Source organism: Nilaparvata lugens, chromosome 10 (genome assembly GCF_014356525.2).
Source record: "Nilaparvata lugens isolate BPH chromosome 10, ASM1435652v1, whole genome shotgun sequence".
Lineage (NCBI taxonomy): Eukaryota > Metazoa > Arthropoda > Insecta > Hemiptera > Delphacidae > Nilaparvata > Nilaparvata lugens.
The window spans coordinates 39,240,054-39,265,276 of NC_052513.1; the positions used below are offsets into that span (position 1 = coordinate 39,240,054).

Below are 25,223 nucleotides of genomic sequence, written 5' to 3' on the forward strand. Positions count from 1 at the left end.
TTGAGTTACATGTTATCAAACATTGTAGCTACCAACGTGTTGCATTAATTTCCAATAGTCGTGTGTAAGAGAAGGGATATTTTACTTTGAACAAAGGTCCATAATTCATTTAAATTTATTTAGATGCTCGAATTCGCTATATTCCATCATTTTTTGTCTAAAATCTCAAGACAGCATCTCATTCAATTGTATTCCCATACATCCAATCACAATATCAACTTAAGATTTCAAAGACGTTCAATATGGAGACTTAGTCTCTTATAATATTTAATTGATTCATGATATTACATACTTATTGACGGCTAATCGAATCTAAATTCTTAAAACAGCAGATCAATGAAAATCTCTACAAATTTATGGAAAAATCTTTAAAGATTTTCGATTTTCCTAGAGGTTAGCCTCCGGAGCCGGCTCTTGATTTTCCCTAGTGTCATGTAGTGAAATAGTGGATGAAAATATCAGGATAAAAATGTATTTTATCCAACCAGATATTCAATTTGAACTTTCAACATCCGTATAATGAATAACATATCTATGCTTCTCTCTCAATCGATGCTGAAAATTCAAAGTGAAGCAACTTAATAATCTTTGATTTAATCACTATATTGGTTTGATCACTGTAAAATATTTTTAAAAAAATTCTCAGCATTGATGTTATTTGGAAGGTTGATAGTATTAATTAAATTTTATAACAGAGTATCATTAAACTGGATGAAAGTATCAGAAGGATTACAAAATGAATGAAATCAATACATTTCTGACAAAATTGCATTGTATTTAAAATCAGGTTATCGCCATTTTCCTGCTCTCGTTCACTGATCCATTAACAGCAAAGCCCAACCGTCATCTCTATTAATCTAGGACAATAAATTTCTAAACGATATTCTTATAAAACAATGAAATTCACATAGACTTGGTACGGTACAATGAGTCCCTGGGATGTATATACCAACTATCATTTGTTCAGGTCGCATGAGATCAACTTATAAAAAGTTAATATATTAGGAATTAATTGCACAAATTTGTCATTAAGAATATTAAATGCCTTCATAATTAATAACTGGAATGATGGACATCGTTTGTAAATTGCATGTTCCAACACGAACCCAACAGAAAGCATGCTAATAAATTACCACACAAAACAATATTACAAATCAACGTGGGTAAAATTTTTGAAGAAATAAATAATTATGATACCTTTTGTAAACTACCACATTGTAGTAAATCCACCCAATTCAGAAGAATTCATTCAAAAATGTTGTAAAATTTGATCTTCCATCAGCTTCCTATATACATCTTGGTTTTGTCTACAAATACTAAAACATATCTGAGACAATAATTCAGAAGTTTATAAATTTCAACAGAATCACTGGATTTTTATTGCAAATTTGGTGGGGGAATATAATGTTTGGCAGTGCTTCTTCTACAAGAAATTGTACTGAAATTGGGGAGAATCCTTCGAAATCACAGACAATGTGTAGATTTACTACAATGTGAGAATTTCGTTATTCAATGGTAATTTTTGACATCTATGAAATTAACATTAGCATGGTGAAATATCTCTATCAGCCTATTCTTGTTTTCTTTCTCTAAATTAATTAAATATTTACAGACAACAGATTGAGAAAACTCTCGTTGTTCAAGATTCTATTGGAAAAAGAAATAATAATTATTTTCACTTTTTTAAAGTGAAATTTAAAGTCTGTAAGGAAGTTATCTACTGGAACTGATTCCATCAATTATTATAAAACATTACGAATCAATCTTATTTAGAAGATTGGATTGATGATCGATTATCGAATTTTCTGTGATATGTAGGATTAATTAAAAAAGAAAAGCAGATCTATATTAACAGCAAATTAAAATTCCTAATTTTTCCCATCATTCAATAAATCCTATCATTTGGAACTTTTATAAGAAATTCATCAACTAACACTATGGGTGAATTGGTACTGATCTGCTTGTAAAAATCATGAAATTAGTTTGTTTTAGATAGAAAATATCTTGAACTTCAATATTGAAAATGTAACATCAGAAAACCCTATGCAGGTTCAGAATAGATAATTCTACACAAGAAAGTGAATGTATTTGATTCTAAATAAATTTTCTAAATTATTATAGTTCTAAATTATCTATTTGAATGGATGGAACAGAATACTTTGATAGATAAATGATAAGTAGAAGAAAACCATAAAAATTATTTAAAAAAGCTATTTGATTCCTTATTATGGCTTCAATATTAAAGATAATAATTAACTCTTGTTATTTTTAACTTTGTATTTTTTTAAAAAGGCTGAAGTTTGTTGAACTACTTATAAAGCTATAGAAATATACTTATTTCTAATTTCAATCTATTTCGAGACATTTCAGTAGCTTGATAAGTAGCCTACAAAAAAAGCATTGAAAGCAGTGATTATGGGGGTCAGAACTGAGATTAAATAATTTGAAAAACTTGAGGTTTCCTGATCAAATTTGAAGGCCTTCCAGTAAGTTAAACCAATCCTTAAGCCAAACATCACTCGATTTTCAAGCGAGAAATCAATTAACAACACAAATTCAATCAGCAGTGTGATACAAAATGCAAAAAATATATAGTCGATTCGTCCAAAAAGCTAATAATACCACAGAACACAAAGCAGTTCCAAAAGAAGTAATGTACACTCTAAGTCAATACCTTGTAGCTCAGTCGTCTGCTTCATATATCACAGTTACTATCACTAAATTAAAAAAAGAAAAAGAAATAAAAACAAATTAAACTATATCAACTACACTGATGACAATCATTGACGAGACAAAATTAACAAAGAGCATTCTGAACTAGTAATTAAATTATTAAAAGCAAGACTCAATGAAGAAAACACAAGCTTACAACCAATTTTTCACACACTTTTCAAGATATATAAAACAACACAATAGATCAAAAGAATTCTATTCTGATACTAGAATTGGAAAGTAGATACTAGTTTAATGTTCCATCACAGTGGAAAATTTATCAACCACAAAGAACATTTACTGGATTATGAAACAAAATTTGACTAAACGTTTCAAATTAGAACAAATCGAAAAGTTTTGAACGATCATCCATAAACTTTTCGAAGTGTTCCGATTTAAACATTTATTGATGAAAAATCTGCGAAATTTCAGAAAAACCTTTTAGTGATACAAATTGTTTATCAAATAAACGACCGAAAATAATGAATATGTTTTGTTTTGTTTGTATTGGCTTACTAAATCTTAGCGTAAAATTTTGTTCGGGGTCGGTGTATTTATGCAAAAGGTGACTCAATTTACAGATTAATATCTAGTCAACAACATTATTGTCATAATGGTTCATTTGGTATGAGCTAGTTGTTGATTGACGTATTAGATTAGAATTCTTCTCCTTCTTCTTCATCAGGACCGTGACACTTTACCAGAATATCAAGATTTCTTTAGAAAGATATGGACTTGTTCTAAAGCCAATTACATTAATTAATAATTGTCTTTACATTACTTTGTACTGTGAACAATTCTTGTTTTTGCTTCTTTTTCTTTTTTTTTATTATGAAGAACAACAATAGTTTTATTATTCAGGTAAGTAAAATAGAAATATCCGATAAATGATATCATTCAATCTTCAATGAGATACATTGTATAAAAAATCTTATTTACAAATTAAAAATCGATTTACATACACTAAATGTCTCTACTATACACGTAACTGTACAACAATTGATGAAAACAGCTCCTATAAATCTAATTAAAGACACAATGTAGAGAGAAATGAATTAGAATAATTATTATCAACTAAATTTGTCAAAATCTAGACGTGTGCAGCCGGCTTTGAATACTGTAGTAGAAAATTGTATACATACCATTTTTGCACTCAGTAAGCTAAGTCATTCATTTTGTTTTATTAACATAATATTTACACAAGATATACAAATAGTTGATTTTTCACCATGAGTGTTTCATATTTTTATATCACATATAGAAAAATAATTTCTTTACTAGACGGTGGTGGTCCTAGGGTACACATATCCCAGGGCTAAGCACGAATTTCAAAGTCACTACGCGAAGTATACTCAACCAAAGCTTTTCAAATTTCATCCTAATTGAAAATTTTCAAACTGCTTCACCGTTTTTCAAATTTCTGCCATTTCAACAATTTGATTTCATTTCTCACTTCATATTGAACAACTACTTCTCAAACAAATACATTAATCATCTAAACAAATCAAATCATATCACCACAAAAATAGAACAAGTTTCAACACTTTGAGTGTTTCTCATCAACATAATTAATTTCTATTTAACCAAATTCAAGAGATGCATCTCTTATTGTTTGCAAATATTCATTCAATTAGATACAATAATAAAAATTTAACCAATTAACAACATTATTTAAAGCTGTTTTGCATAAGATTCAGACCACCTTCAAACTATTGGATAGTTGGGAGGATGGTGTATTTAATACAAGTTAAACTAGAGCCATTTTTTTGTTTTAAATAATATTGAATGGGACATAACTTATATGACTGATAGAAAACAGGACCTGATTTTGGGGATAATTTTAGAACTATTCAAACGAAATAATGTATGTATTAATTTTGAAGTTATTGGACAGACATGTTGGAGAATTAAATAAATATAATTGCCAATAAACATTTTTAATGGAAGTAAATAAAGAAACGTAGAAACCTTTGAGGAAATCAGGTATTTGGAATGCTTTTGAGCATTGGTTTTTCGATTTTTTTTGGGGTGGGGTGGTAAGAGGTAGATAACTTGGTGCAACTGAATTGAATTCAGTTCACTATACCCTAAAACATCGGTTTACAGATGAAAAAACAGAAACTAAAAAAACGGTGAAGACGTAGTTGATTCGCAAGACAGAAAATAATTTCAAACTAAGCTAATTAGTTTATTTGTAATTTAAGAGCGAGTGAGAGAGAGAGAGAGAGACAACCATTGTTTGCCACTTTGCTGCACACACACCAGAGTGAGATCACAATACGTTGGACAAGGAGGGACGATGAGCGAGACAACCTGGCTTTCAAACACAATTAACTCCCATTTTCTACATTTTGCAGGAGAAGTAAAACAGAATAACTTTTGTTTTGTTTGTTTTGTTCCGTCTGAGTAGTTGTAATAGTACTAAGAGTAGGATAAGTGTTGTAGTGCGCGGTCTGTCTCAGTTCAAGTCCCTGTCCTCTAAGTACTTGTATTCGAAAGTGAAGCCCTCTTTTTTCCTCTGCCCCCATTTCTCATAGTCAAAGTAGATATACGTTCCCTGTAACAAACAACAACATACAATCAGTAAACCTTCAATTGTATTGAAAAAACTAGAATCATTATAACTGTATATATCAGAAATGAGAAGAATTGATAACACAATCAGATTCATTGAAACAAAACTAAACTAGTTTCCATCATTATAGAAGATGGACTGTTCAATTTTAAATTGTGTATCATCATTGGGAGACACCTATCGATAGGTACTTGGAAGTCTTATCATTGGGTAAAGAAAATATAACTGCTTGGTTGAGAATCTATCAGAGAAGGCTTTTTTCGCTAAGAAGACTTCTCTGATTGGTTCTGATGACATTTTATCACGATTCAAATTTATCTGGATTTTGTGCAACTGAGCCATAAGGTGCAAAAACAGTTTTTGAAGTGAGTCAGCTTTATATGGCAATTACAAAGCGATAATTGAATCGGCCTGAGGAGAAAGGGAACAGGTCAAAATTTTTCATTTTTTTATGGTTGAAATGAGTTGTTTACTGTGGGATACATCAATTTATTGGAGTTGAAAGGGAACATGTCAGCATTCTCTTTATACGAGAAACAGATATCGTATTCTTGCTGTACTGGAGTGAAAGGGAACTAGTCATGACACACATGTTTCCTTTCAACCCCGAACATTCGAAAATCAACTGTTTGTCAGTTGTGATTTTTTGCTATTGTTAGGTTACCTTTGATTCACGCGTTGCTTTGGGGTTAGATTGCTTTCAGTTGTGGTGTTTATTGTAAAAGTTGAAGAGTGATAATTCATAATATCATCATGAGTAAAAGGAAGTTAACAAAAAACTCAATTTCAAGGGTTGAATCTTATATAAGTTCTTATAGTGGATTAAAATTGTTGTATATGGAATTAAATAGAGAATCTCCCAATTGCCAGTCAGGAATGCTTGCCCTTACACCAAACTGACAATCTCTGGATAGCAGCGCTCATTTTATACGAAGCCATAATTCGGGGTGATTTGCAGCATTTATTTAGGATTTTCGTTCAATAATAATTATATATTAATTAGCATTTGGATAAATGCATTCTCTATTTAATTCCATATGTAACTAGTTGGCCGTTATGGCTTCGTATAAATGAGCACTGCTATCCAGAGATTGTCAGTTTTGGTGTAAGGGCAAGCATTCCTGACTGGCAATTGGGAGGTACCGGGTTCGATTCCCGGGCTGGCAACTAATTTTTGGATAGTAGTTCTCATCGAATTTCCATCTAGCTGTTAGCCCTGTTGTCAATGTCTGCAGTAGCAGAGGTCTTCGGGGTGATTTGCAGCATTTATTTAGGATTTTCGTTCAATAATAATTAAAATTGTTGTCTTAAAAGAGTTTGCATCCTAATGACAAAAAACAATCTTGAAATTATCAATACTTTTATCTGTATTCAGTTTTTTCTCTCCCCTGAAAAATTCTGATTTTTGACATGTTCCATTTCTCTTCAGACCGATTCAATTGTTCTTCAATCACGGGGAATAACTATCAGTAATAAAGTAGGTACAAATATTTCCAAAAAAACACAAAATCATAATATACACCACGATAATTTTCCTCTTTGTAGGGTATTTGGCAAAACGTATCGGGAATCAGCTAATAATCAGCCAATCGGAGAGCTTCCTGCCCTGCCGACTCGTCTGTAAACGCCTGAAAAAAAAAACGCTTTGTATGGCTTGGCTCCAACTCTGACCAACAACTGATTCTCCGACAGTTGTATGACATTCTGGGTGGTGTTTCGGAATGCTACTTAATGGCCAGCTCCAGTCCAATCGACGATTATTTATCAATACAATTACAAATCATATAGCTATGACTATAGTGAAGTCCATGTTATAATGGCAGTGTACGATTGACAATACTGTAGCCGTCCTTTTCTATCATACAACAAAACAGATAGCGCTATCTATCTCTAGCTTTGTAATGCTGTCAGTTTGCCAGAATATTTTATTTTTACTTTTGACAGTGACTGTACAAAAGTAAACAATTCATTATCAGTCACCATTTTTTTCTTCATTCTATCAAAATACTTGAGTAGGCGCCTACACAAGTCGTATAGTTGATTTAAAATGTATTTTTGAAACAATGAAATAATTTTAAGACATTACCGTATGAGAAGCACAAATTAAAATACCTGAAATGACATTTTAAAAGTTGATAACTAACCATCCTAGACTTCATCCATGCTTCAGTTAGTCTACACGTTTAGGTTAGAACTACTCGTACCGGTATAAATAATATTGAAAAGTTATTTCAGAACTATTTCCATTGAAATTACTTATTTTAAATAGGATTTCTATTTTTCTATCATTTTTAAAAGAAATTGGAATAGAATATCTACCAAATAACTCAATTTCTGTTGTTTTCAAATTCAGATTGTTGTATCACAGCTTTTTAAATTGGCCGCCATTTCAGGTTTATATAAAAATAGAAATCTAATCTCAGTTACGAAAGCAAATTTTCGAATCAAATTATGGAGAAAATTTTTTTCTTGATTAATTTGATATTAAATTGATTATTTAATCAAGGAAATGATAATTATTATTAGGCTAGATCAAATTTAATGGGATGAATTGAGTAACAGCTGTGTACACTCAGTGGCAAATGGAGAGACTTGGCAACGTTTTTCTCCTATCTTTCTTCACTGCCATTATAACGTGGACCTCACTATAGAAGAGATTAACAGGCTTAGCTCAAAACTACTCTTCTCCCGAATTTTTTAAACAGTAAAATTTTCAAAAGATAGGTTACATTCCACTTGATACATTCTACACATTACAATTAGTTCAAGATTGTTTGTTTAAATGATTGATTTTAATAGTACCGACTGGCACATATTTGTGCCGCTGGTCTATTTGAGAAATTATGTTCGTATTACGGCAGTGTAATGTATTACATTTGAAATTCATTCAAGATTGATTGATGTAACTACTACAATTTGTCTAATGGCATAAGTTGGATGCCAATTACGACCAACCCGGACCTGGACATGCTTCAATACATATTAGACATCAAGATTGATAGATTGATTGATGATTGATTTACCTGCTCGTACTCTTCGTTGATGAGTTTGGGCTCTTCGTGTCGCTGGAACCACATCATGTACTTTGTGTGGAACCTCCACGACTGCTTTTTCAATGCTTTAGCGGCCATATACTGTGCTTTACTACCTTCCATGTAGTAGAAGATAAAGAATAGTGTCTCCGTCGACAGTCTCTGAAAGAATTCCAGAGTATCCGAATGGGCTAGCGGCACCTGAAAACAAACCAACAAATAAATATCTAAAACAATAACCGAGATTGCAAAAATATGAAGTAATTATATGATTAATTAATTATATGGCGTTTCTGAGGAAGTCTCCAATACGTTCTAAAATAGTTCTCAACAACAGAATACTGGAACAGGTATTACATTTCAAATATTTGGGATGAGATATTACATACGAGGAAGACCACGACTTGAATGCAAAAATTAACAGATTCCAGTACATATGCGGAACTATTAACAGAACTCTCAAAAATAAAACCCGAAAAGGGACGAAACTCAAAATTTATAAAGTAATGGCCGTCCCTACACTTTTGTATGGCTCTGAAACCTGGGTACCAAAGAGAAGGGAGTGGATCAGGTTACAGGCGGCCGAAATGAGATTTTTAAGGTCAGTGAAGGGATGCACCAGAGAGGACAGGCTTTATAATATTGATATCCGTAGAGAGCTCAATGTGATCTCTATACCTCAACGAGTTGACGAGAATCGACAACAGTGGAGAGAACTCGTTGAGAGAATGGGAAATGGAAGAATCCCGAAAGCTGCCATTGCTTACAAGCCAGAAGGGAGGAGAAGTATTGGCAGACCAAGAAAAAGGTGGGAGAATGTTTGAAGGCGGAACAGGTATTAATGCCTACCTCTGTAACAAGACGACGACGACGATTAATTATAATTATGATTAATATAATAAGTCCCATTTGACCAGGTGACAGTATCTTGATAAAATGGATGACAACTAGCTTTATAAAAATGGAGGAAATATTATTGTACAGGTTTGCGAACGATATGATCCAACATTTAGTTTTGTCATGAATTTTTGCCATAAAATAATGCAGATTGATAAAATAAATGTTCTAACTTACAGAATGGCACTACCGGCAAAGAAAAACTTGTGCGTCAACAGTGAGTTCGAACAACTAGGTACAAACATGTCAATAGAAAATAAAAAAGAGCTTATTCAAACCACCAAAAAGAATAAATAAATAAACATTCTTGAAATGTATGAATTCAGGGCTACTTACTTGTATTTATAAAATAGAATTATTATAGTACCCTTTAAAATTGAAAAAATATTTAAAAACAAGAATCATACAAATTGAAACGTAACTACTAGTTTCAAAGTACACCATCGTCAGGTTATAAAAATAAATGTTTACTAATAGTTTTGTTATTTTAATATTTTTTGAATTTTAAAGGGTACTATAATATTCTTTTTTATAAATAAACTTTCATTGAAAATTCATATAAAGTTTATTGAGAAAGCAATACAGAAAAATGATATATAACTTGTCTACTGTATATCTGGAGATTAGTTTGTGGCCATTACATGTTGAATGTTGCCACCTTGTTGTCTGATAACTGCTTCAATACGAACGCCTATGTTATTGGTGACTCGGCGACACATCTACACATAGAGGTAGCGCTATCCGGTTTGTTGAATGATAGACAAGGATAGCAATAACATTGCTAATCAAACACTGCCATAATAAAGTGTAAACATAATCTATTTTTGGACAATTTCTATCTAAATTTGGGAAAGGAACAGTTTGGGCTTCAAGTCTGTTGTTCCTTTCCCAATCATTCATATTTGAGAATAATATTGTAACCAACCTATGTATAATAACGTGAAACTCACTATAGGTTTAAAGAGCCGTTGAGCGTACCTGATTGTAGTAAGGTGGCGTAGGACAGGGGTTGCGAGGCAGATACTGGCGTATGCGTTCCGAGTCGGCGGGATGAGGCATGTGATAGTAGGCGGCCTCCATCATCTGGAACTGGCACTGGTGTTCCTTCTGGAGGGGCACGGGGCCGAGGGGCGCCACACCCAGTAGGGGCGGAATGTGCGCTTCCGACGTCAACGACGCCAGGTTGCGAGATGTGTCTGTGCCCCCCTTAGAGCCACCCTTTGGACCACCGCTCTGACTGCTACTGCTGTCGAATAGACCTGAAACAGCACACAAACAGTTTATATTTATTTCAATCTGATTCATAAATTTATAATCTCAAATCAATCAAATCAAATCAATTTATTGCCATTCTTTTTTTTACAAACAAGTGAAACAAAAACATTCTTATAATGTTATAACTAATTATAATCTAAACTAATTAAAAAAACATATTCAATGAATGTTTTCTTTTATTTTAATATTGAAATAATGGGCTCGCCCAGAAAAGCTAGAGCTTCAGCTCTGGAAGAGAGTTCAAAAATGTTAAAGGTAATTAGGATGGATGTCTAAGACAATTTAATTAGTACCAGAAGGAACAATATGCAATATAAACACTAGAATATAAATGCATGTACAATATAACAATGTAAGTACTAGAACAAAAATTCAATTAATCTTCTGAAATCTCAAGTCCGAAGTAAACTTTCCTACTTACCCACTCTCTTATTTCATTTGATTTCATAGATTTGGTAGAGAGTTAGTGGGGAGGATATTTTTAATATTCTTTCCGAAGAATTGACATTGATATGTCCAAAGCTCCGCCAATTTATGTAGATGCATAACAATATAATTATCTATAGTTATTATATTACAAATTACTTTTTCATATCATATACAGTTCAATAATTATTTTCTTAGTCTATATTATGTAAATTCATCTACAATTTTGCTGTATTGTAAGCTATTGTATATAAGTGTATAAGCCAGTATATTGTAATCTACATAAATAAAGTACTCAATCAATCAATCAATTTCATAAATTAAAAACTTAGTAATTCTATTTAGAATGAATTTTTCAGGTAGACAATTTATTATTCTATGGCAATAGAAGGACAATTGGTGTTTGCAAGATGTAAGTCTAGTGAATAGGTTATTGTAGGTATTGAAAGCATTTGGACGTATTAGATATGGTGTATTACGAGTAGTGAATTTGTCTTTGTTTTTATTAATGTACAGATTACATTCAAATCTATAATATAATAAAGGAAAGAATTGGCTTATACACACACGTACGGGATAGGAAATTCACGAATGACGCATCAACACGTCTAAACTACTCAACTGATCAACTTATAATTTACCGAGGATGGTTATAGGCCTATTTAAATTTATTCAAGATTTCAGTAGGTCAAGTTTACAGTTTGTCAAGTTTTTAATTAGACCCTTGCACGTTAATTAGTACGTGCTACGGGTGCTAGAAAGTAATAAAGAACGAGGATCATTTTTTATTTCAACCTCCATTCACTCATCATAAGACACCGACAAGCGGTAGGAGGGCGACTTTGACAGAGCTGAGCAGCTTGTCATCCACACTAAACGCCCTGTGATCGGTGCGGCAAGTTCGTCAATTGTTGTCGAGTTACAGACCCAGAGGACAGCGTCACTTGAGTCACCCGCCAAGAGCTAGTTACGTACCATTAATAGTTTTTGCAAGCTAAAGACTATAGTTTTGCATATATCTAACGAAGAATGATTCAAGTTCAAGCAGGAAACGTTATGAGTGATGAAGTTGTGTGTGAATGGAAAATTAAAGACATCAATTGACATGAATTTCGGAATCATTGTGATGCATGACAAATCGGCCTCACAGTGCTGGTGCAACCAAACGGCTTCTCCAGCAAATCAAATTGGATAGTTTCAATAACCCACCATAGAAACATGACTTGGCAACTAGTAACTTATACCTTTTCCCCAAACTCAAGACATGATTTTGAGGGCAGAGGTTAGGTTAGGTTAGGTTCCAAACTAACAAGGAACTCCAAAACAACATTTAGCCCACTTGAACTCATTTGACGGCAGCATTTTATGAAGAGGATTTTGGTAGGCTGGTTCACGGTATTGGAAACCATGCTCAACAGAGATCTGGAAAGTTTGGCAGAATACTTCAAGACATGGCACCTGAAACCCAACCCAACCAGGACAGTCACAACAGCTTTTCATCTCAGTAATCGGGATGCAGGGAGAAGGCTAAATATTGTTTTCTGTGGAGAGAGACTGACACATCAGGAAGCTCCTCGATACCTAGGTGTGCGTGCGACTTGTTAGGTCTCTAACATACCGCCATTACTTGGAGGGAGTAAGATACAAGTTAAAGACCAGAAACAACATTATAAGCAAACTAGCTGGAACAACCTGGGGTTGAGACCAACTGACTACCTGTGCTTTGTAATGTTCTGCCACCAGACCTCCGCAGATTGAATAAGACAAGACAACTTGTTAACAGGGTTGTCTCAAGGAATGAGTTGCCAATAGCTAAGGAGCTGAATGATGCACCAGCAAGACGGCTACAATCTAGGAGGTATCTGAGATTAGATGATCAGAATGGTCAGGATATTGAAACAATTTGGAAGGCAAGGTGGTCCCCCTCATCAGTAAAGAATAAACACCTAATTGAGGATACAAATGGAGAGGTGAAAGGGACACTGCTTGGCTGCCGACAGTGGTGCTGTCTGAACAGGTTCCGGGCATATACTGGAAGATGCGCCCAGTCTCTTGCCTTGTGGGGTTTTACATCTGACCCATACTGTGAATGTGGCGAGATACAGACAATGGAGCACTTGGTTTCAAACTGCCCTCTGTTCCCATGTGAGGGAGGATTGCAGGAGGTGCATGCGGCAAGTGATGTGTGGGGCTAAAATGGATCGAAGGAGTATTGCAGAGAATAGACATTTGAGGCAGACCCATAGAGGCCATCCCAAAATATGCAGTTATACTGCATATAACATATTGTCCTTCAATGTACATTTTTAACGTATTTTTAGTTTTGTGTTTTTTAAATTATGACAAGTCACTTCTGACGCTTCCACATGCTGGCCCCATAAAGCATAAGCTTATATTATATATACTGGTTTGACAAATGCCTCAACCTTCACGACAATTACATTTTTTTACATTTCAAAAAATGATAATAAAAGCAATTCTTAATAAGCCAAGGGCTTTTTCTAGTAGTGAAACATTTGCCGAATTTAAAGTGATGACAGTACGTCAAATTTTATATAAAGAAACTTCTCTATTATGCATGGATGAGGAAGGAGGAATTTACAGTGAATAATAACGTTTCTATGTATAACCTGAGAGTTACATCTCATAACATTTATAATATTAACTATTCAGATTTGACAATAGTGAGAAGACAATTGGGGTATCTTAGCTCAAAAATAATAAATATAATGCCAAATGCATTGTCAGAATATCTTTCTAATAGGGGTAGACAGAGGATGGAACAGATAAATAAGTGGGTGATACAAAATTTTTTCTTCGACATCAGTCAAATATTATAATTACTAGACTAGTAATTTATTGTTAACTTCGATTTTTTTGTAGCTTTGATTATTAGTAAATAAATTTTTTATATTGTCTAACAGCTGATACTCTCACTCAGCGGTCAGGGTTTTGCCCTTGCTGGGTGGTGCCATGTAATTTTAATTTATATGTAAAATAGCATAATATATTAATATAATCTAGAATATTTCTTTTGTAAGTTTTTTTTATTTTGTATTTTGTTTTTATGGGCAATAAAGATGTTTAAAAAAAAAAAATTACGTTAAAAGAGTTATAAGAGTGTAAGTAACTTTTAGTGGAAAAATTTATTATTGTTTTTAGATGCATTCATAATAATTTATGGCCAATCGGAGGTTGAAAAACAAATGACCCGCGTAGTTCAATATCTGTTTACAATAATATTTTGAAGGAATCTTGTTATGTTATCTGACCTCTAGCGGCCTGTTCAGTTGGGTTGGCCGCAGTGGCGCTGGCATCATTAGGCATGAGGCCGGCCTTGTCGATGACCTGCTGCGCGATGCACTTGAGCGACGTGAGTGCCGCAGCCTGCTCCACGGCGGCCGCCGCAGCCGCACACCTCGCCGCAAGCAGCGCCGCAGCCGACTGCTGCTGCTGCTGTTGCGAGGGTGGTGGTGGGGTGACTGTCGCTGCAAACACACACAACAACTCAACATTAATATTCCAAAGATGGAAGAATATCAACTAAAAAATTCAGGCTTGCCACTAACGGTATGCATGTACATGCATGTTTATCATGCACACACACATATTTATCATGCATTTTTTCGTCATCAGTGATAGGCTTCTAACATAAAATGAACAACCAATAACAAGAAAAAAACCACTGGAAAATACAAGGGCGAATCAAATGAAAACCTTAAGTGTTATATTATTTATTTTGATAACTAAGTGAAACTTACATTTATCTTTTTTTTTGACATAGTCTCTTTGAAGTGTTATGCAAGTGTTCCATCGCTTTGGAAGCGCATGGATATCACATTTGAAGAATTCTTTTGTTTGTGCCTGTAGCCACTCGTGCACCGCGGTTTTCACTTCTTTATCACTTTGGAATTGCTTGCCTTCCATTGCATCTTTAAGCTCTTCGAACACATGAAAGTTACTAGAGGCAAGGTCTAGAGAATGAAGAAAGTGAATGAGGGATTCAAATTTTATATCCTGGGTAGTTTGAACGGAGAGACGGGCTGTATGTGGTCGGGCGTTGCCATGCTTTAACAATACACGCCGTTTACTCCTGATTGCTGGCCGAAGTTGATTTTTCAAGAAATTTGAATAAGATTTAATTTTTAATGTCATTCCCTTGTCAATGCAATGCTCCAAAATTACTCCGTTCACATCGCAGAACAGAGTCAGCAAGAGTTTTCCTGCAGATCGCTGAGTTCAGAATTTTTTTGATTTTGGCGATGAGCTATGGCACCATTCCTTTTTTGTTTCTGGTTGATGGTAATGTTTGTTCCTCGAAAAACATGAATCACCATATGAATTTCCATTGGTTTGACACCTTCACTGCTCAAGAAACGAATTACTGATCACTGATCCAACGCGGTGCATATTGATAATGGGGCGGCCATATTGTAACTGAAGTCACTGCTAATTGTGTGTAGCAAGGTCACTAACGCACCTAGTAGTCATTGTGTAAGATTCGACGAACATCCCTGCCAACTACCGGATCAATCCTACAACTTCTCTGAACTTTACAACACTTTTAAGGTTTTCATTTGATTCACCCTAGTACAAACTATGGTGAAAGAATAATAATTCAACCTCAAATAGAGCAGGGAAGAAAAATCAACAAAAAAGCGAAAATAGAAAACCCTAACCACAACAAATTTTACTCGAGGCGTTTCGATGTTATCACAGCTGTGTTGACACAACGATGTATGACTGTGTACCTGGTTATCATGCATGTTCTACCGTTAGTGGCCAGCCTTAGAATCGATTTATAAACTCATAATTATATTTAGAGGTGTCAGCTTTTAAAGGATCACCCTCATTTCTAGTCTAGTCCACATATTGGCCCAGTCGCTGGCTCAGCCAGCTTGGGTGCATTGGTCTAGCCATCCACACTGTGGCCCAATCAAGGCCAGCGGTAGCCAGCGATATATCCATGATAGAAATTAAAAATATTAAGTAAAATGAACACAATAAAAACTATAAAAGCAATAAAACTCATATAAGTATTAGGAAACATTTAGAGTGGGCTCTTGAAGTGATATAGTCTTATAGTGTATCAAAGTGTATGGTGTTATTACGACATAGCAGTCTGATTTTCATGATTAAAAGCTATTACCACCCCTACGAAGGCGTAACTCAATTCATCTTATTCCGCATCCACATGTTGGCCCAATGACGTCCAGCGCCAGAGTGTGGATGGGTGGTTTACAGCGCTAGCCTTCACTGGCCTTCATTTGCCTACGTTGAGTTACCAGACTGAGCCAGCGACTGGGTTAACGTCTATCGTGAGACACTCTGTATTCAGCTGTTCAGTTGAGACGGTGGAAAGTGTATGTTTGGTGTTTGAACTAACCTGTGGCGCGACTGGGTGGCGACGGCCGACTGGCGACTAGTGGCTGCGACTGAGTGGCCGGCGACTCGGCACTGCTCACTGAGGAGGGAGGTGAGGAGGACGAGCGACTGCCTATGTTGTTGTGCAGCTCAGTCCCGTTCTCTGTCAAGTGTGCTGCAAACAAACACAAAACACTTCAATTTCACTTTACATTACAAACTGCTTGTTAATGTTCACTTTTCAATACTCAAATTACAAGCAGTCTACATTTTATTATTAACAATATCACGCTTGTGTAGCGCTTTCGGACGCAGTGTTCATTTTCAACACTGGAAATGGATGTGTTGAAAATAGACACAGGGTCTGAAAGCTCTACACAAACGTGAGTAGAGCTGATAGCTTTCAATCATAAAAATCAGACTGCTATGTAGTAATTACACCATATACTTTGATACATTATAAAACTATACATGATACACGATGACACTATGATCATAGAGAAACAGTTGCATAAGTAGATATCCCATGGTATAGGGCGTTTATGTCGCAACTTTTACTGTTATCTCAAGCCGATAGCCCACTTAGTTCTTTCCCGTGAAGCTGTGTGACACTGGTAGTCTCTCATATTGTGCCGTTCATACACTCTCACCCCAACAAAACAGTAAAATTCGACAATAATCGACAGTAATCGGCTTGGGATAACAGTAAAAGTTGCGACATAAACGCCCTATACCATGGGATATCTACTTTCGCTATTGTTTCTCTATGCTAATAGCTTCTATTCATAAAAATCAGACTGCTATGTTGTAATTTCACCATAAACTTTGATACATTATAAAACTATATATGATACACGATGACACTATGATACACTGTCTATGATACACGATGACACTATGATACACTGTCTATGATACACGATGACACTGTGATACACTGTCTATGATACACGATGACACTATGATACACTGTCTATGATACACGATGACACTATGATACACTGTAGTGCTGTAAATAAACTAAAGGAGATCATTCGATACTGTTTTTGGTAAGATATAGTGATATTTATTCATAATGAAACACTAGAGTATTGTATAATAATATTACGAACTTATTGAAAAGTTACATAACCTACATGTTTCAACACCTACTGTGTCATCTTCAGTGTAAAAATTGAACTGTCTAATAATAAAGAATTTGAGAGACTTTCAACTTTTCAATAAATTTGTGAAATTATTTAACAATATTTTAGTGTTTCATAAAGGAGACACTGAGTAAATGATGGTGAATAGTGTAAATGATCACACTATCTATTAGATTTTGCCTGAAGAACGAACAGAACATAATTTTCAAAAACAGTCGCACTGGGAAAGTTGAACAAATAAATAGCAGTGATGTGGAATTTGCAAACTGGCAGAAATTTATTGACAATTGGGGTGTACGTTTATTACTACGTCAAAGACACATCCACTAACTTTCAGGTTTTCCACTGTATCGAAAATGTGAAACGTACAGTAAAGTTAGTGGCCAGCCTTGCAGTTGATCTACTGCGCACAAACTACTGCTCCCCCAAGTTGGAAGTGACTGCCATTAACATTGATCAGCCTGCAACTAAAGCTTCATGCCATGTAACTTAACTAACTGAATAGATCAACTTCCCATTTATTCCAGTATCTTGAGAAATATTGTCAAATAGGCACTTGATGAACTAAGAACTTGGCTAACTAGCCCTCCCTTGCACACCTGTCTGAAGTGACTGCCACTAACGTTCAGGCTTTCGTAATTATTTCAATATATTCCGTCCATGACCGGTAGTCGCCAGACAGACTTTGTCAAAGTTTAATTCAAATTCAAATATTTTTTATTCCTTCAAGTATTTACAGTGAAAAACTCAATATTACGGAATTCCTCCACAAAGACTAAACGTCGCCCAACTAAGGTTGTTTTTAAAACAATAAAAAACACAAATAACTTGAGATGGCTGCTGATAGTTCGTTTCATGTGGCTCTGTAGATGGACTGCCACTCTAAACTCCAAACAGTCTCAAACTGTCCCACAACTCCACTGATTTCATCCTCTCTCAGTGAGTACAGAGGTTAGTTGACAAGTTTTTCACGTGACGGCCTACTAAACTTCCTATACTCCAGTCTATAGTCTGTTGAAAAACTTATAGATTTCGTAAGGGATAGATAGCATTAATGTGCTTTCGTCTATCGTAAAATAAAACGTGTCGTTAGTAGGCAGCCTAAGTATATTTTAGTTGACACATTTACAACAAACAAACTTTTGAAATGACGTCAATCTACTCACAAGAAATCTTATTGGAGAGTTGCGTCTGCGGTATACCGGTGACAGCCGCTGCCGCGACTGCGGCGAAATTGCTGGCCGCAACTGCGGCTGCCGTCGCAGACGCGGACGCGGCGGAGGAGGAGGTGTGGTTCTGCTGACTGTGGTTGTTGTTGCTGTTGTTGTGTCCCCCTCCCCCCGACGACGGCGAACTGTTGTTGGGCGTCTGATGTTGCAGTTTGTTATTGTTGTTGTGATTGGCTACCAGAAGGTTGTTGGGCGACGTTGCCCCCGCCGCCATGTTGTTGTTTTTCAGCTGTTGTTGACTGTTGGTGCTGTTGTTGGGCGCGCCTGTTGTCGAGTTTAGCAGCGCACTCGTGGCTCGGACGGCTGTCGGTTTTACTACGCTCTAAAACACGAAAAAAGAACAATTAGAAATACTGAACATACAGCTTTACAACGCTCTAAAACACAAACTTGAACAATAAATACAAAGCCCAGTTTCACAAAAGCCTGTTGAATTTTAGTCATGATTAAATAATTTGATTGTATGGTATTAGATGTAGTGGTATTTCTCCATAATTGAAAGAATAAGACGTTGATGCTGTCAATACCATAATATAGTGGTATTGACAACATCAACGTCTTATTATTTCAATCATGATTAAATCCTCGAAACCCAATCAGAGAAGGCGAAATATATTATAATACTGATAAATCTCCTTTCTTTACCAACACTATAGAGCTCAATAGAAATACATGGAACTAATCAATCAAGCAAGTGATTATTGTGTTGTTCAATTTGCAAGTCATTCTGTTGTTCCTTTCCCAATCATTCATAGTCAAGATATCTATATATCATATCTATCAATGTATAAATAAATAAATAATGTGATAGTATCATATGTTACCATTCAAAAAGGAATTTCAATTTTCAATTCTTCAACACATTATTCTTGAAATCTGAATAAATCAATAAATTGTTTCCTAGAGCTATCAATATAATTATGCGGAAATAATCAATCATGCAGGTGATGATTCGTTTTAATATTCAAAAAAGGAATTTAAATTTTTCAACAAATTGTTCTTGAAATCTGAATAATTCGATTGTTTCCTACATACAGCTATCAATATAAATATGTGGAAATAATCATCATGATAACGATTCGTTTTACTGTTCAAAGAAGGATTTCAACAAATCATTCTTTAAATCAACTCTTTCCCACATAAAGCTATCAATATAAAGCTATGTTTACACTATGTAGCTGGAGAGCTATATAGCGGAGCTATATAAAATTTGAGCTACATATAGCTCTGCTAGATGTAAATCTGCTATAAGTAGATTTAACGCTAATTTTATCTAGCAGAGCTATATGTAGCTCTGCTACATGTCAAGTTTTGTTTATAGCAGAGCTAGATGTAGCTGCTCTGTCCTTGAAGGAAGGCTGCCGTTGCTGTTTACTGCTGTTTGCAGCTATTTAGTGCCTGCGGGGTTTACACCAAATATACTGTACTCATTTTTTTTCAGAGTGCTAGTAGGCTACTGCGCATTGCGAGCATTTCTTTTTGATTTATTGTGCAATGATGGAGAGTGAATATGACTGGAATAGAGACAAAATTATCCAATATCTCAGTTCCCAGCCAGATGCCGAAAAGAAGGTAGTTCTTGCAGCAGTCGCAGATACTGTGATATTTTCAGCAAAGAGAAGAGGAAGAAGATATTGGATAATTTACTCTCCATTATTGCACAATAATATATAAATCAAAAAGAAATGCTCGCAACACGCAGTAACCTACTAGCACTTTGACAACAAATGAGTACAGTATATTCTGGTGTAAACCCAGCAGGCACTTAACAGCTGCAAACAGCAGTAAACAGCTGTGGCAGCCTTCCTTCAAGGACAGAGCAGCTAGCTTAAAACTGCTGTATAGCCGGGCTATATAGCAGATATACAGTGTCACTTTTTGAACTTGTAGCAGAGCTATATAGCTGAGCAAAATGTCAGCTACATGTAGCTCTGCTATATAGCTCTGCTACATAGTGTAAACCTACTTAATTATGAGGAAATAATTAATCATGCAGGTCTGCTCCTGCTAATCAATCAATCAATCAGGAATTTCAAATTTTCAACGCATTATTAAAGGAATGCGAATAAATTAACTCTTTCCTACCTTATTCTGTATCTGCTCCTGGGTGCTACCAACAACCTCCTTCTTCTTCTCGCGTTTCTCCTCTACACTACCGCCTCCATTATTGCTGACATTGTTGATGGTGGTGGAGGCGGCATTGCTCTCACTACCGCTGCCGGAATGGTTGTGATTGAGGCCTCCCGCGCCCGTCACAGAGGCGGCACTGCCCCCGAGAGGCGGCGACGCGGCCGGCGATGACGTCATCGACGTTGGCGACCCGCCGTTGCTGTCGTCGGTCGTTGCTGACGACGGCAGACCGACGCCTGACAGTTCGATCTCGTCCAGTCCGATTATATCGTCGTAGATGTACTCGCTCTCCTCTAGGCCTTGCTGTTCGTGCGAACTGTCTATGTAGTACTCTACGTTCTCTTTTATGCCTTTTATCTGCAACCACAACACACAGAATATTATGGTTAGGTCCATAGGCTATATCACAATCACATCTCAAATGAAAACTACAAGAATAATCTAACAACTACAAGTAGCATTTGCAACTACAAATGCATTTCATGTAGCATTTGCAAACAGTTGTGCTCTCAGTGAATTAGTTTGTGTTTTATTTCTGGTTCAAATTTTTTCTTAATAACTCAATATTTTCAAGTTTTGAGAGTTTATTGAATGTAATCATTCTATTATATTCGGTTTTTAATTAAATCAAATTCAAAATTTCTAGTTTATTTCTGGACTGAAAAGTGGACTCAAATCAATTCAAGTGGATAGCATAACCTATAATTTTTATTCATTCATAGCTCTACCTTCATTGTATTATCAATCACTCCATCATCATCATCACCTAGGCTTAAAATACTTCTAGAAAGTCGCCTTTGTAGAATAATAAATAATAAATAAATGTCTTCAATGTATTATTGGTATGTCTTAAATGTAGTGGTAGGTCTATGTCTTCAACGAATAGTAAAAAAAAAAAAAATAGACTAAATTTAATATTTTCTCAATTTGGCTTAGTGGTTTTGTTTCGGTTTTTATATGTTTGGACTTTTTAACATCAAAATGAACTTTATTACGAAGTGAAAAGTGTAAATTTAAAGTATTGTGCTTACTATAACCTTAGTGTCCGGTTTCCCATTAGGGAACTTTGGACTATATACGGCGAGGTGGAACTACCCTTGGATCTCCCCACCATTAAAAGCCATACGATAATAATAATAATAATAATAATAATAATAATAGTACTAATAATAATAAAAAATATTCCACGTTCTCTTTTAAACCTTCTATCTGCAACCACATCACACAAAACTGAGATAGAATCACAAGAAATCATATCGAGGTAGTATCAGACTCAAGTAACATATAAAACAGAGACCAACATATTATTGTTACAAACTAATATTGAAGAGTGGGAAAGTAGTAATTGTTGCTCATTTTCAATCACTAGTCACTCAAGTACATTTCCATGGACAGCAAAGATAGGAAGAATGATTCAAAAGAATAACCTTAAGGACTAGACCATATTAGGTAGGCACTTTTTCAGGCGTTTTTAGAGTCGGCAGGGCAGGAAGCTCTCCAATTGGCTGATTGGGTTGGAGCCTGAAAAAACGCTTAGTACGGTCTGTCCCTAAGAAAGCCAAAACTCCTCACATTAAATAAAGAAAACTCACCCGCTCAAACATAAACAACAAACTTGATTAACTCAATTCAACTGCGATTGCATAACTGGTAATCATAATTTAAAATTTAAACTGATGGAATAATCAGCAGACCAGTATGAAGATGAACTTACAAACAGTGCGACCAAGACTAAATACATTAAGACTTTGAATTAATAGCTTTAATGACTACTCTCCTAGCCTTCATAGACTGATACAACTAGACGACAAAAATCAGGTAAACAATTAATTTTGTAAACAACCATTGTTTCAAGAGCTTAAATTCAAAATCGTGACGTTTGCAATAGGAACATGATTTTAAAAATCAATAAAAATTTGCCCGAAATAAGATACACCGATCTTCTCTAAAGTCTACAAGAAAACGAGGTAATCCAAATCAAAACAAACTGGATAATTTGTTCGATTAACCAAAACAATAAACAAGCTACTACATACAAAATAACAAAAACGCCTCATTGTGAAATTCTGTATCAAACAATATTATTGTCTCAGCATTAACTAGTGGTATTTTCAAGGTTTTATCAATGTCAAAGCAGCCTTCAGAATCTTTTTTTGAAAATCTGATGAATTTATTTCAGTTCTAAAACAATATTATTGTCTCAGCATTAACTAGTGATAGTTTCAAGGTTATCATTGCCAAAGCAGCCTTCATATTCTTCTTCAAAATCTGACGAATCAATTCCAGTTCTAGATTATATTTGCAGATGACAATTAAATGTTATCTTCAAAAATAATATTAGCCTACACTTCTTTCCAGACTCACTCAATAATGCTTGTTGTTTTTACCTGGATTGTATTTGTATACAGTATGATTAAATAAATGAATGAATGAATAATCATACGGGTAACATCCACTTCATCAAGATCTCAGTTGATCAAGAATCAGCTCGCGTAGGCAGCTTGAGAACTTTCAGTTTCCAGTTCATAAAGTTCCTGATGCTTTCAGAAAGCCCAGTGGGTATAGTATTATAACATTTCATTTTAAAAGTATCAAATAGTATTAGCATATTATGCCATTCAACATCAAAAACGAACTAAATGACTCAACGTCAAACTTATCTCAGTATCTCAAGAATTGGTCAAAATTGGTTTCTACGGTTGACACACGAAATTGTCTCAATTGAACTGAGACACTCCCATTGTTTGAACTAGGGCTCTACCTGGTCCGACATTACGTTCTCCGACTAAATGAGCAAAAATCAAATTCACACCAGTATCCTAAGGATGCTTCTAGCAAAACACTACCACAGAGAAACAATAGCATAAGTAGATATCGTCAGTAAAAATATACATGGTGTAGGTAGTTTATGTCGCAACTCTTACTGCTATCTCAAGCTGTGTGACACTGGTTGTCTCTCATATTGTGCCGTTCATACACTCTCACCCCAACAAAACAGTAAAAATCGACAATAATCAACAGTAATTTGCTTGAGATAACAGTAAAAGTTGCGACATAAACGCCCTATACCATGCGATATCTACTTATGCTATTGTTTCTCTATGACACTACTGTGCTTAGCAATAATTAACAAGTTAGTAATCCTCATTTACTCAAATATGATAATAGATAAAGGAGAGTTGGTTTTAAAATCAAATACTTGTAAATATTATGAAAACAATAATTCTTTTCAGCCTTTTCCCATTCAGGTGGGGTCGGCATTTCGGGTCAGTCCATTCTCTGCAAGATCTTGAGCGATACAATTTTCCCATTTCTTCCTAAGTCTTCCCCTCTTCCTAGTGCCTTCGACATCTAAGTGGTCGATATTTTCCCCACAAAATCGTCCTCCCTTCCCTCCACATGTCCGTACCATTGCAGTTTTTTTCTTGTATTTTCTTCGATATTTCTATGTTATTGAAACAATTATGTACCCAAATTGCTCTCATCAGTTTGAAATCCCGCCTTATTGGAACAATTTGGAGCACAACAAACCCCCATAATTGTCTTTTAATGATAATAATGTTAAAAAATCAACTCTTCTTCAGTGCAACGTATAGAAAAACTTTTGGTCCGGGGACAGAAATGGCGTCTGCGTCTACCCAGTGTTTATAAACATGCGTATTTACCGATATATGAGAGGTCCGATACATTAAAAATATTGATATATCGGTTCCGATATATCGTTATTCACATATCGATTTTTGTACCATCGATATGTTGCTTTCGATATATAGATATCGAATGATCGATATATCGATATCATAATGACCGATACATCGATATCTTGAAAAATTTTGCTACCACTATTATTATTATTAATTGTTTGGACTAACCTGTTGCACTTCGACAGACATGTTATCTAGCATACGCAGCAGTGTTTCGAGTTTTCGTATGTGATAGCGATGCCGTTCCAACTTTGACTTTAGCTCGTCCATGCGATCCTGCTTGTCCTTGTCTAGCCGCTTCTTCTTTCCGGCCAACAGCGACTCTGTCTCGCACTCAAACTGGTCCAGCTGTTGGTTCAATGAGTCTATCGAGTTCACCAGCCATGTGCTCACCTAGCAATCAATAACAATCAATCAGTCAACCAATCAATCATTAATCAATCAATGTCTCGCACTCAAACTGGTCCAGCTGTTGGTTCAACGAGTCTATCGAGTTCACCAGCCACGTGCTCACCTAACAATCAATAACAATCAATCAGCCAACCAATCAATCATTAATTAATTAATGTATCGCACTCAAACTGGTTCAACGAGTATCAATTTCACCTACCAATCGATAACAATCAATCAAAGAGTAAAGATACATTCATGTGCTACTCTAACACAAAACCAATCAATCAACAATCAGTCAATCATAGAGTCTATCAGCAATTTGCTCACCTAACACAAAATTA

General features: G+C 35.3%; 1 protein-coding gene across 1 annotated transcript in view; it reads right to left on the reverse strand.

Moving 5' to 3' along the window:
- Nucleotides 1-1,878: 1,878 nt before the first annotated feature.
- LOC111045688 (CCR4-NOT transcription complex subunit 3) overlaps nt 1,879-25,223 on the reverse strand; it is a 31,584-nt gene continuing 8,239 nt past the window's right edge. The window contains exons 4-11 of the mRNA XM_039436847.1: nt 24,658-24,882; nt 20,741-21,142; nt 18,593-18,977; nt 16,304-16,456; nt 14,190-14,405; nt 10,195-10,475; nt 8,311-8,520; nt 1,879-5,269 (exon numbers count right to left, since the gene is read on the reverse strand). Coding sequence (XP_039292781.1) covers nt 5,171-5,269; nt 8,311-8,520; nt 10,195-10,475; nt 14,190-14,405; nt 16,304-16,456; nt 18,593-18,977; nt 20,741-21,142; nt 24,658-24,882 — 1,971 coding nt within the window. The 3' untranslated portion in view covers nt 1,879-5,170. The remainder of the gene's footprint in view (nt 5,270-8,310; nt 8,521-10,194; nt 10,476-14,189; nt 14,406-16,303; nt 16,457-18,592; nt 18,978-20,740; nt 21,143-24,657; nt 24,883-25,223) is intronic.